The sequence below is a fragment of the Panthera leo genome, chromosome E1 (assembly GCF_018350215.1).
Source record: "Panthera leo isolate Ple1 chromosome E1, P.leo_Ple1_pat1.1, whole genome shotgun sequence".
In the NCBI taxonomy this organism is placed as follows: domain Eukaryota; kingdom Metazoa; phylum Chordata; class Mammalia; order Carnivora; family Felidae; genus Panthera; species Panthera leo.
Window position 1 is genome coordinate 16,260,186 of NC_056692.1, and position 14,305 is coordinate 16,274,490.

A 14,305-nucleotide genomic window follows, 5' to 3' on the forward strand; every position below is an offset into this window, starting at 1 on the left:
TTCCTAGCTTCTCCTGTGATCATGCAGCACAAGTTATACTTTCTGGAGCCAGCACAATACCTGGCATCAAAAAGCCCTCAAGATTCAAATCCTTGCTTTACTGTTCACTCTGATTTTCAGCAAATTACTTAATCCTTCTGGGCTTGTCTTCTTATCTGTGAAAGGGATGGCTAACCTCACTACGAGTGGTGTTGGGCTCTATGTACGTCTATGTGGGGGTGTGCACGTACAGAGCTGGGCACATGTTAGTAGCCAAAGAAAGGTCAGGATCTCAAGAAAGGTGGGGTACTTCAGAAGCCATGTGAATGGATGAGAGGGAAAAACTGGGGTGGCCAAATCAGTAAGAACAGTCTGGTCAGATAAAAAGGACAGAGAGTGGGGTGGGGAGTTACTGCTAATGGGAACAGTGCTGCTTTCTGGGGTGATGAAAATGTTTTGTTTTGTTTTTAATTTTTTTTTTAACGTTTATTTATTTTTGAGACAGAGAGAGACAGAGCATGAACAGGGGAGGAGCAGAGAGAGAGACACACACACACAGAATCTGAAACAGGCTCCAGGCTCTGAGCTGTCAGCACAGAGCCTGACGAGGGGCTCGAACTCACGGACCGTGAGATCATGACCTGAGCCGAAGTCAGACGCTTAACCGACCAAGCCACCCAGGCGCCCCGTGAAAATGTTTTGAAGTTAGTGGTGCTGGTCGTACAACTAACATACTAAAACCCATCAGTACATCCTAAAAGGGTGGATTTTATGGTATGTGAATTTTATCTCAATTATACCGTTACTTAAAAAAAAAAAGATGAAGAAAACATGAATAAAAACACGTGGAGAGGTAATGGAAGATGAGGGATTTTCAAATTCTCTGGTGGGGTAGAGAATCAAGTTCTGGTCTACAGGATAAAAAGCCATTATTTAGGGAGGGTAAGAACCTGTTTATCTTGCTAAATTCTACAATTTTACACTCCCAATCATACCTTCTGAAGTTTTATTTTGGTAAGAGGTTCTCCTGCATCCCTTGGGCTAAATTATCAGTGGAATAGTCATATGATGTTTCTGAACAACAGGTGATAGGCAGCTTCTCAGCACTTCTTCACCCGGGGTTTTAGGACATGATGAGAAATACTTATCGACAGCAAAGATTCCATAATCACTACCGCAAACTGCCTCGATGGTGCGGCTTCAATACAAACAACCACAGGCACAACCATTTAGATTTCTAATTTATTATTAAATTACATAACAAAGCTTCTTCTATACAGTCAGAAAATGCATTTAGATGAGAACAAAAATTAAGTACAAATACAATAAATCTGGTTCCAAGAAGCCATTTTAAAAGCAAAAAAAAATTAGAAAGTGCATTTGGAATAGATTTTTAAAAATCTGTATTGGCATTTCTCATGAGGAAACATTTTTTATCATGGCGAAGTGTGACTGGAATGGATGTCCCTCCCTCTCTAAGAGCTAACAGGATGTGGACAGATAAAAATACTCTGGTACTGAAGTGAGACACTAAGGACAGAGAAAATGAGAATGATCCCTCAAGACACGGCTCAGCTTTGTCTCAGTTTTTTATCCAATAAACATCCTTAAGAGTCACTTAGTCCTTCCTTATTTTCTTTCCCCATATACGCTTAAGAATATGCACGTCTATAAAAAAAATAACAAGATTAGTTTAGAAAGACCATGATGAAAAGCGCTGTGTCTTTGTAGAAACCAGGCTAAATAACCTCTAACCCAAAAGGAGAATGGAACATAATCATTTTAATTTTCTGGGTAGAATCCATTTGTTCTCTAAGTATTACATTTGCTACCAACTTCAGCACTAATCCTAGACATGGCCATTTACCCTCAACGGCAAGTTAGAAAACTTGGTCAATTTCCAAAAATATCGTATCTGGCTAATGACCAAACATGAGGTATTAGAAGACCAAAAAGGTTAGTCCAGTTCTTTAAAGTCCTTTTCATCAGGTTGAGATTATTAACAGTGAAGAAAACATTAATGGTGGGAATGCAAGTCCAAGGTGCCTCAATTCCATAGAGGCCAAAAGTCATTATTACATCAAAAGGCTCAATAAGTACATTTTCCTATTCAGATGTACTCAGCATCCAATAGGAAAGAACTAAAGTAAATATTTGGTTTCAGGTACAAAAAAGTGCCCGCGTGATGTTTCCTCTCTTCACTTGTCCAATTCTTAGGATTTTACTTCCACACCTGATCTGAGTACTGGGTAGTAGGGAAAAAAAGAGGCATTCTCTGTACAAGTGAATTTTGGTACAAAGGAGAGAGGAATAGTGGAGAAGGAAAGCCCTTTTCTAACATTAGAAAAATAAAGGGTGAGCAATACAGGTTACAGGGAATCCTTCAGCATCACTGAAAACACTAAGAAGATTGTAGAGATAGCCAGGACAGATCACCTGAAGCACTGGGATATCAGGGTTTGAACTTAGTAATAAATTAAACATTTCTAACTAAAGTCATCAGCTCACATTAAGACAAAATCTTAGAAGTATACCTTTGGGAAGTCTGTCCTTTTTGTTGCTGTGGTTTTTCATACTTCTTAGTGAAATGGAAAGTTTTGAATTATTACTAAGATAATCCCAAAGGAAAAGGTCCCCTTTTTGACAATGGCCAAGGAAGAATAACTTCCCTTAAGAGGAAACTTCCTTCCTGAACTCCCAGCTCTGACAGGCAACTTACTGTTGGCCCCTGAGCCTGGCAACAGGTCTGTAAGGACAGAAGAAAAGGTGGAAAACCAATCTGGTTAAAAAAAAAAAAAACAACAAAAAAAAGTTAAATGGCACCAAACTGAAAGAGTTCAAATCAGCTACCACAGGATCCAAATCCTCTTTTTGTAAATGACACACTTCTATTTCCTTACTCCAGGGTTTCTTTCTGCAAATGAAAGAACCATAAGAGGAAAGGACAAGCCCTGTCCTGGCTAGCTACATTTGGCCCTGGGTCACCTCACTATGGGCTATATAGCACTGGGAGGTTAGTCAGACCTACCAGACACCAACATCTTATACCAAGCCTTATCAACTTCCTTGGAAGAACTAGTTTATTTTCATAAAGAAAATAACCAACATAATTCTATTACTTCATTTAAGCATTACCCTAAAGGAAAGGCTCATCAGCCATCAAAAGTATTTGCTCAGTGCAGCAAGCAGCTCAGCCCCTAGTTTTACTCTCACACAATCAGCTTTAATGAATATACCAAATAATCAGACCAGTAAAAAAGACTGGTAGTATAATTAAATAAATAACTTTATTTATGATACTTCAGATTTTATAAATGCCAACCATATAGCAATGAAAGTCCCATAAATTCTAGCTGAGGCACAACCACCAATCAAGGCCCTTTGAAAAATCAAAGATAACAAAGTGTCAGGGGAGAACAGTCTTGTTCTCCCAACAGAGAATTTAGTAAATGAACTTCTCTGATCCTTTAAGATTTACATTGGGAAAACTTAGACTTTCTTTTCAGGGCATCCCCAATCAAGTTTTCTGATCAATCAACCCATATTTAGAAAAATAAACCCCATAGTTTAAAAAAATGTATCCAATGGCTTTCATACCCAGAACATAATAAAACTTTGACAACAGAATGAAAAAGCTCTCAGTTTCTGTACCAGACCAGGGGTTAGTATAGCCATCAGCTCTTGTATCAAGTTCACCTGAATGTCATCACCGATGCACTGTGATATCGTTAAGAACCACATGCTCATATCCTTTTATTCCCTGTGGCACAGTCTGAGGTCAATACTATAAATACCAGAGTCCATTCCAATGGTGAAGAGCAACCTTCTTTCTTGGTGAGGAGTGTAGATGTTGATGTCTTCAAACTATTTGTGGTAGTTCAGGTGAATAAGTTGTAAGTTTACAGAAATGGAGAAATGGTTAAACCTGAAAAGAATTCTGGTGGGTGGTTTAAAATTCTGTTACCGTCCAGGGATGGTAGTAGAAGACAGGTGCAGATACAGATAGATTCTGTCACATGCACCTTCAAGAGTAAAACCATTCTCTGGATGTTTGGAAAGCTTAACAGATTTGGAATGAGTAGGTTTTCATAAAACACAGACTTCCTGGTACATTAGGCAGTATTTCTTGAACTTTTGCTCATAAATCATGGAGCATTTACAAATGGAATAATCTGGATGGTGACCCCTCAATCAATGTCTTTTTACATGTGGCTTGCTGAACAGATCTCACTGAAAATTGAGCAGTCCCCTCACTCAGGGTTAATCCTGACATGATGAGGAATAGTTGGGGGCACTGACAGACACTGGCTGTTAGTTACTTTTACCATGGTAGAACTGAGATTGCATTTTCTCATAGTAGCAAGTATTAATCCAATGAAAGAAATAAACAAAACATGAAAACAAGGACGGACAAAAAAGCCTGTTATTCTCAATGCTTTTCCAGCAATATAGTTAATCCCAGTGTGCATACAATTTAAAAAAAGAGGAAGAAAAAAGCTTTTCTTGCAGTGTTTGTCTTCTGTTTCAGACAACCTCAACTGTGTTGAAGTTGACCTGTTAGCATCTCAAAGAACCTGTGAAAAATGTAATTTTTCTAGAATACCAAAACAGGGGCACAGAGTAGAAATTTATAGCACAGCTTATCAAGAAATGACTTGTGATTTCTCTTCACGACTGTAAAATAAAAGGACAAGAACTATTTTTATTCACAACCCAATCTGGTGGCTGAAAGGAAAACAGTCTTTGGATATAGAGAAACCTGGTTTTCTGGAGTCCAGCTATAAGACCTGGCTTGTTATCAGCCTTCAACACTATTACTGAAGCATAGAAACTCTGTTTCTGATTGGTTTACTTACCTTCTGGGAAGACAAAAGCAACTGAAAACTGTTTTTTTTTTTTTAAACTAAAAACAGAAGGAAATGTGTGTTAGAAAAGATAGCACAGGAAAACTGTGGCTTCAGCTCAACCTGACCGTATCAGAGTCCATCACCATCAGTCTTGAATTAATCCTGTTGGTCAGGCTAATCATCAGGACAATCAACTTCTCCTTCCTATTTTTCCTTATTCCGGATCAGGGTGTGAAAGTGGTGGTTGTCAAGAGTCCCTGGAGATGTTCCATCAGTGGAAAGCATACAGCAGCAATAGGATGGTACAGACACCAATAACACCGCCCAGGATGAGGGAGTCTCGCCGTTTCCTAAGATTGATTCGTTGGATCAGGCTGTTCACAGCAGGAAAACGATCTTTGGGAAATCTTTATTAAGGTCATATTTGAAGAAGCCTCTTTAGTGAAAAGTCACAGGGGTCACAAAAATAGAGATCAGTGGAGTCCAGAAACAATAAATAATGAGAAGAAATACAGAGGAAGAAAATTACACTGAGGGAGTCTTTAAAAAAACACATACCCAAACTGGGAACATCCTACTGCTCAAGGTCCCAAACCAACCGAGGAATTACAACCAGGCTTGGGGTCAGGGTGGGAGGTAGTGAGCTTAGGAACAGAGGGACTCTGCAGGGCAGGGAGGTGTAAGTACAGCCAATACCACTGCTAACAACACCCTATTCTGTTCTCTTTTCCTTTCTCTCTCTTTTTCTCTCTCTAAACCCCTTCTCTCAGGAAAGTGAGAAGTTTGGCCAGAAGAGTTCTGAAGTTCTTGATCCTCTCCTCAAAGGGTGATAACCCCCTTGGAATCAGGCAATAGGTGGTGGCAACCAACTCTAGGGTCTGAATAAATCAGTCACTGGTGAATTATTTAAATTTTTTAGTTTACTTTGCAGCAGTAGATAGGATATGGTAGGTAAGGGGGCTGCACCGTTCTAGCTGTCCTACTTAGGAAACATAAAAAAAGATAGGAAATTTCCAATTTTAGAGGTTTAAAAAAGCAGTCACAGCTATATTTTACTTAGTATTTCAAAATATCTTCATACTCTTATTTGTATGTTGTAGACCAAAGCACATGCCTGTGCATCCTAACTTGTTTTGCATTTTTTAAAGTTTATTTACTTTGAGAGAGAGCGAGAGAAAGGGGTGGGGGGGAGAGGCAAAGAGAGAATCTCAAGCAGGCTCTGCACCAGCAGTGTGGAGCCTGACATGCAGCTCGAACTTATGAACCATGAGATCATGACCTGAGCCGAAACCAAGAGTCAGACCAACTGAGCCACCCAGGTGCCCCTGTTTTGCATTTCTGACAATATACCTTCGGGTGCCTCCTCTTTGTTAATATAGGTATTTTATCAAAGTCAGGAAAATCACGGACAAAAACCACCTACAATACTAGAGAGCTAGAATAATACCTCCACTCTGTGAATCCTTATTGCATTTTCCTGTAATTAAACCACCCAGCAGGGACTATATTTATTTGTACACTTATATATTCTACATATTATATGATTAGGACCATGTTATCTTCTAATCTTGAATTTCCCTATCCAGAACAGAGCTTTACATATTGTAGGCATTAATGTGTTTTTTGAATTAATGAGAAAAATTTGCAGAAATAATTTTTAAAAATACTGAAGCAGCAGCAGCATGAAATAATAGGCAAAAACTTTTACAAGGTACAAATCTCATATAGAACAAATGCTTAATCTTTTCTTGCTTCGTAAAGAATCAATAATCCCCTTAGCATACTTTTGGCATTAGGGAATTCTGTCTATAATGGGCATATTACCTTTAGAGAAGCCCCCCTCTCTCTCCTTCTATAATAATCTAGTTTAGTCCATGTAATAGTGTAGGCTGACCTTGTCCTCTGCCATCAGGTATATTTATAAACTCGGATTGGCCAGAAAGAATATTCCCTTCTAGTGACTCAAGCTGGGGCAACTACAGTCCTCTTGGGACTTTTATTACAGCTGGTAGAAAAGACCCCCTTTCCATGGGGATTTTTAACTGGCAGAAGGTGATTCTTCTAGCCATCTCTATCACTATGTGGAGAAAACCTCTTTGAGAATGAGGCCAATCACAGGAAAGCAAAAATAAGAGATGGAGTAGGTAGGGGGAAAAGAGAGAGGAAAAGCAGATTCTTGACAATAAAATCTGAGCTCCTGAATTGAGCCATGCCTTAGGTTAAATTCTACCTCTGAATTTTAGATAAATATGAACAAATTAATTCCCTCCTTTCCCCCCTTAAGTCAGTCTAAATGAGGTTTCTGTTACTCTCTCTCTATGGAGTCTCAACTAACACACACATTTTATTTGTTTTTGAACACACATTTTTCCAGAATTATTATAATTTGTGGTAATGGCAAGATGATACAATGTATATAACAGTACTCTGTAAACTGTACAGCCCTATATAAAATATAAACAATTATGGATATGTTGTTTTGCACTTAGGGTGACAAAACAGGAACAAAATTCACAAAAAGTTGGAAAATACAAAATACACTTCAGGATATTCCTTAGGGAAGTAAGTATCAAACTAAAAGTGACCTTAAATTATCTAGGACCAGGGTGCCTGGGTGGCTCAGTCAGTTCAGTGGCTGACTCTTGGTTTTGGCTCAGGTCATGATCTCACTGTTCATGAATTCGAGCCCTGTGTCAGGCTCTGTGCTGACAGTGTGCAGCCTGGTTGGGATTCTCTCTCTCCCTCTCTCTCTCTGCTCCTTCCCTGTTCATGTTCTCTCTTTCTCTCAAAATAAATAAACTTAAAAAAAAATTATCTAGGACCAGAAGGTACTCAACTTTTTAGGCCCTTCCCCTTACTAATTGGGGAAGGAAACTTTTTCTCTAAAAGTCTTGACTTCTCAGAGAGTAAACAAAATGTTTCAGAGTAGCAGGCTTCCCAGTTTCACCATTGGGTTTCATGTTAGCATTAGTAATCCTAATTCAAATCAGGAAACTCAAGAATTAAAAATGTAGAGGTCACAATTAACAAGCAGAGAATCTATTCTAATGTTCAGCTTGTGCATAACGAATCACAATGAAAATACTCTAACAGCAGTTACAACTCATCTACATGTATGGCTGTCTCCTTCCTTCTCTTTCTAAGCATCTGACACTGACTTATTCTTCAAACTGGAGAAAGAATAAAAAAGCATATAATTTATGATGTTGAGGTAAGAATAATATATACTGTGGAGTTTTACTGGGGTGCCTGGGTGGCTCAGTTGGTTGAGCATCCAACTTTGGCTCAGGTCATGATCTCATGGTTCGTGGATTTGAGCCCCGCGTCAGACTCTGTGCTGACAGTTCAGAGCCTGGAGCCTGCTTTAGATTCTGTGTCTCCCTCTCTCTCTGCCCCTTCTCTGCTCATGCTCTGTCTCTCTATAATAAAACATTTAAAAAAAACTAAAAAAAATAAAAAAACATTTATTTATTTTGGGAGAGAGGGAAGGAGGGAGAAAGAAGCGTGAGTGGGGGAGGGGCAGAGAGCGAGGGAGAGAGAAAATCCCAAGTAAGGCTCCATGCTGTCAGTGTGGAGTCCGACCCCGGGTTTGATCTCACAACAGTGACATCATGACTTGAGATGAAATAAATCAAGAATCAGGTGCTTAACCAACTGAGCAACCTAGGCACCCCAGGAGTTTTTAAAATGTAAAATAATTTGAAAATTCATATTTATAATTTTCTAAATCTACTAATGTCAGACTTCTGGTGTAGAATCTTTTACAAATAGTACTAAACAGTATCAACTTCTATAAAGTAGGAATGCAAGGCATATTCATATGTAACTATTGATGCTCTCAACCACTACTGATGATGGCAACCTGACCAAAACCAAAACCAAAACCAAAACCAAAACCAAAAAAGCACACACATAGACCCCCACCCCCACCTCAAAAACCTAGAGATTTCAAACTTTCAGAAAGGATACTGGCCAAAGTATTCATTTTGCTCTGAATTGACTTCAACATTCCTCTCTGTGAAGTCATATTTTCTTTTGTTGCCATAGCAATGCTGAAGGGGGAAAAGAGAAGATAATTACGTCGGCATTTAAGATTATCCTGCGCAGATCCATCATATTCTTAAAAGTGACGAGAAAACTAAGATGGGCAACATCATCTTGAAAAGCACAGGCAGGAAAAAAAATCATTTCCCAAGTCACCTTCCCACTGTCTTTTCCTGAATGTCCACTCCATCCCTACTGCTATCTTCTGATGTCTTTCTGGACAGTAGGCCATTTCCTGTGATTTTTCCCAAAGTAACAAATGAAATAACAGAGAAATCCCTATTACAAAAGCTTCTTAAAATGGTTTTGAAAGGGGCCAGCTACTAAAAATATCTTTAATCAGGAAAACTGTTGAGAGAGAAGTAGGAAATTATAATCATAGAAAAAGAACCAAAAGCGTTAACACATCACAAAATACCCATATATAACCAGCCCTTAATTTATGAAAAGATTATGTTCCAGAATTCTACTTGAGAACCATCTAGGCAGATTTTAGGAGACACATGCAACATTATGCTGGGTTTCCAAGCCAGGTGACAAAGGTTATGCATTCATTAAATGACTCAAAGAGATGGGGGAACGTCCCTTCTCTTACAGACTATACTATAGTCTCTTCCATGTGACTATTCTGATGTCCTGTTTAAAAGAATCTCACTTAATATCTTTTTGCTTTCATGCCAGGATTAACTTCAACAGTCTTATCTCCCTGGGCATTAGAATCCTAGAGGACAGGTCAGTACCCATTTTTATATATAACACACAGGAGAAAGCTATAGATACTGATAACATAAAAAACAATAGGAAACAGAATGTCCTTGAATAATTCTGAAAATATATCAAACGTTGAAAAAAAAAAAAGCAACAGAGATGAAGAGATTCTGGGAAGATGATGATCAGAGCACAAATTCCTGACCATATTGCTGGTCCAACTTCCTCCATGGAGGAACACATGAACAAAAGCAGATATGATGGGGAGGGGTCCATCTGAGATCCCTCATTCTTTTGAAATATCCAAGGAAGAAAGCCAGGTAGGCTATACTCTCTCAAGCAAGGGAAGAACCAAGGAACTGATGGCAGGGAAGACGAGATTTTTCTTCAAGCCTGGGGCAAAGCCCTAGGTTTCAATTCACCCTAAGGAACCCAACAATGGAAGATATGGACGTGCATGTACAGGAGCTACAGTGATGCACTGAACTGTAGCTGGTAAAGGGTGGTGCACACAACCACAGAAACCTATGAGCCAGGAGCTGACAGTCCATCAGATGGTGTGATGCCCAGCCCTGAAGAAGAAAAAACTGCTGGGGCACCCACTACCACCTAGTATGCCACTGCTTAGGGGTCTAATAGCCTGACCTATCTGGGAGCTGACTGAATGCACTCTTGAACAGCCAAGACCAGGTATCCTATTGGAGGAAAATGCTAGGAGTACTCTAAGCAAATGACATATCAAAACTGAAATTTCAAGATTTGAGAAGGCAAAGAAGAAACAAAAGTGTGTGGGGAGACAGATCAAAGGATATATATTAGAGCGCTGTTTGGAATAATAAGAGACAAGCAAACAAAAACACCCCCCAATGGAAACAACATTGGAATGGTTTAACAGATTATGATAAAACGAAACTATGAAATAATATTTGGTTATTAAAAAGAATAAGTTGGCATTATTTCTATTAAACTGGAGGAATGTTTATGATACACTGAATAATTAACGCAAGCCACAGAATGTGTAAAGTATGAATCCTTTTTTATTTTAAGCAATAAAACATCATTGTATATGTTTGTATGACAATGAGAACGTATTTAGAAAGATACACAACTGTCAGTGAATACAAGTTACTTAGGGGATAGGAATGGAGGGACACTACCAGATGAACTTTTTTTTACATTTTAGAATGATTTAAATTGCTAAAATAAGAACACTGTACTTTTCTAAACTATACATATCTCACAAAGAAAATTACAGGAATTCCACCTGAGTGATGAAGAAACGTGAATAACATTATCAGCGCCAAATCTACTGTAGTTATTTGCCTCAGTACCGCTAGGAGTTAAGCATGATTTATAAAAGTTTTTCCCAGATCCTAGAAAAGATCAAGATTTAAAGGGATCAGGTATCTCTGAAGGCAAAACTGTGAAATAGGGCTAAAAATGGAAATTTGTGCAAGGAATTGCCAGACCCCTAAATTATCTTCCCTGAACAACACAGTCAGGTGACTGCCCCCAGTTCAGTAGAAGATCTAACCTAGAAAAAGAGACCTTAAAGATCCTGACATTTTGAAGTTCCCCACAAAACAACCAGGTCCCTTTCTGATCATCCATTGTGAGGCCTACTACTTGGCAAGTCCCACCACCCATGTACAGAGAACTAGCTTCCAATTACTGGATTTTCTGGAGCCTCACCCTTAAATATGAACAAAGAATCAAGAATCACTACAAGTTTGAGAAGAGCCTCTAACAGAGATCCAAATAAAAACGAGCAAACAGAAAAGTGAGTCTGAGGAAACAGGCAATAACAGAAGTTCAAGAAACTCTAAAACTGAATTATATTTAATGTCTTCAGAGAGAGAAAGAGGGTATCACACCCATGAAAGACATAAATGTATGTGTGTGTGTGTGTGTGTATGTGTACGTGTGTGTAAGAGTGTACCCACCACTGAGAAAAGAGCCGGTATAAATTTAAAAAAAGAATGGAAATAAAAGTGTAACAGAAATCTCAAAAGGACAAACTGAGTAAACCCCTCAGAAAGTAGAAAAAAAGATAAGTGGAAAATGGAGAAAGGGTAAAAAAAGGAACAGAAAGCTCAACATGTTACCTTTTAAAATTAAAACCAAAAAAACAGAAAACAAAAACAGTGAAAAAGGAGGTGGGAAAATGACAGTTTAAGAAAATGTCTCAGAACTGAAGAGGAGTTTCCAGACTGTAGGAACTCATCCAATGGCCAGTACAACGAACTGGAAAAGATGCATGATAAGGTTAAAAAACACCAAAAGCATAGGGAAAAAGGGATAATCCTAAAAGCTTCCAGAGGAAAAAGGCTCATCACATACAAAGGAACAGAAATCTTAACTGGCACTGAACTTAAAAACAATACTGCAAACAATGTCATCCAAAATTTCAAAATTATTCCTAACTTAGCTAAACAATGAATCAAGAATAGATGTGAAAAGTCCAAAAATTGTACCTCCTGTTCTTTCTCAGGAAACCACTGAAGAACGTGGTCCAGCATAATGAGGGAATAAACTAAGAGTTTATGGAAGACACCAAATCCAAGAAATAAGTGATCCAATAAAGGAGGTCACTGAGGTGCCTGGGTGGCTCAGTCCGTTAAGCATCTGACTCTTGATTTTGGCTCAGGTCATGATCTCATGGTTGGTGGGTTTAAGCCACCAAGTCGGGCTCTGCACTGACACTGTGGAGCCTGCTTGGGATTCTCTCTCTTTCCCGCTCTCTCTCATAAATAAGTAAACATTAAAGAAAAAATGGAGGTCATTTTAAGGTAATGGGAATAGAGCATCCCAGGACCAGTGCAGGATGGCAGGTCTAGAGAACAACCAGTCAAGATTAAAATAGAAGGAAACAGACAATGTTAACCTTACACTGAATTTTAGATCCAAAGAACGAAAAGAACACAAGAAGAGTCCAAAATAACAACGTCCTTTTGCATCATTAGCTTCTTTTTCTAAGTTTACTTATTTGTTTTGAGAGGAAAAGAAAGCACTAGTCAGGGAGGGGCAAAGAGAGGGAGAGAGAGAGAATCCTAAGCAGGTATGTGCTGTCAGTGCAGAGCCTGATGTGGTGCTTGAGCCCATGGACCATGAGATAATGACTTTAGCCCAAGGCAGATGCTTAACTAACTGAGCCATCCATGTGCCCCTGCATCATTAGTTCTTATTTATAATTTTTCCCTTAAATGTATGTCTATGATAAAATATAAGGTATTTAAAATGAGGCTTTAAAAATTATTTATTTATTTTAATGTTTATTTATTTTCAGAGGAGGAGGGAGGGGCAAAGAGAGAGGGGGAGAGAGAATCCCAAGGAGGCTCCGTGCTGTTAGTATAGAGCTGGATACAGGGCTCAATTTCATGAACCATGAACCTGAGCCAAAATCAAGAGTCAGACACTTAACCAACTGAGCCACCCAGGTGCCCCTGTTTTATTTTTTCTCTATTTTGTTTTAGAGAGAGAGAGGGAGAGCATGCATGCCAGCGAGGGAGAGGGGCAGAGGGAGAGAGAGGCAGAATCTTAAGCAGGCTCCACACTCAGCACAGAACCCAGCATGGGGCTTGATCCCATGACCCTGGGATCAGGACCTGAGTCAAAATCAAGGGTCGGATGCTCAACCAACTGAGCCACCCAGGTGCCCCTAAAATGTGATTGTTTTAATATAAATTTATAAAGTACTTTAAAACAGGTATTATGGTCTTATATAAAGTAACACAATTTCATTTAAAGCTAGGCTGAGCATCTGAAAGCAATCTTTGAATCATATATGCCTGTTTTTTTACACTGGGACTATCACTATCTCCCATGCACTCTGACTCAGAAGTAGATAAGGAAGATTAAAAAATAATTTCCATAAAGCACTTTGTATTCCTTGGAGAATGGATATTATCATCATACATTATGTTATTATCTTGGTGAATATGCATGATTGCCAGTACCACACAAAGTATATCTAGACATACTTTCCCATCTCACTGCATCATCTGGAGTCAAGCTGAGTGAAATCTAGACTGTTGTTATTTCAAGGGTCAAATACTCAGAGGCAAAACATAAGCTCCAAATAATATATAATGCTTTTAAAATGATAAATCATTGATGTGCTTACTGGAACTGTCTTACCTGTTGTGTGAACTAAACTCAGACACTTATTTTTTCAACAACAGACAATATCAGTTATACATTTAAAGCTTAAGAATAAGTTAATATTAAAAATATCAGTTCTTTTCAATTAAGTGATGCCAGAGTCTATATTCAGTTGTGTACATATTCTTAAAATCTATTTTTATCTCCAAGAGTAAAAAGTAAATTGTTACATATAGAATATGCAAAAACAATTATCTGACACTTAAATTTTATATTATCTATAAGTAATCATAACTAGCTTTAGAATCAATAAAATTTTACTTGTGATATCTACCAGATTTTGAAATAAAGGGAAATAGTGAAATAAAAGACCTTATAATTATATTATTTTGCTTTTACCTAGCAAAATAATAGTAGCAGTGATTCAATGGTTCTCAAATGTTCCTATACTAGGAAGTACTCCAAATTTTTTATACTCATATTACCAGCCCTTAAATAGGCCAGCTTTGAATTGAAAAGCTTAATTAAGGCAGCCTGGCCCAAAGAAGATCAGGCAGAAAGAGGAGGGGAAAAAAGGAAGAAAAAAGGAAAAGGATTGTAGAGAAAGTTTAAGTAAAAAGTCCTTA

At 38.4% G+C, this 14,305-nt stretch overlaps 1 protein-coding gene across 2 annotated transcripts in view; it reads right to left on the reverse strand.

Moving 5' to 3' along the window:
- Positions 1-3,247: 3,247 nt before the first annotated feature.
- GOSR1 (golgi SNAP receptor complex member 1) overlaps positions 3,248-14,305 on the reverse strand; it is a 46,854-nt gene continuing 35,796 nt past the window's right edge. For both annotated transcript variants that reach the window (XM_042914738.1, XM_042914737.1), the window contains exons 8-9: positions 8,796-8,878; positions 3,248-5,222 (exon numbers count right to left, since the gene is read on the reverse strand). In XM_042914738.1, the coding sequence (XP_042770672.1) occupies positions 5,098-5,222; positions 8,796-8,878 (208 nt within the window). In that variant the 3' untranslated portion in view covers positions 3,248-5,097. The remainder of the gene's footprint in view (positions 5,223-8,795; positions 8,879-14,305) is intronic.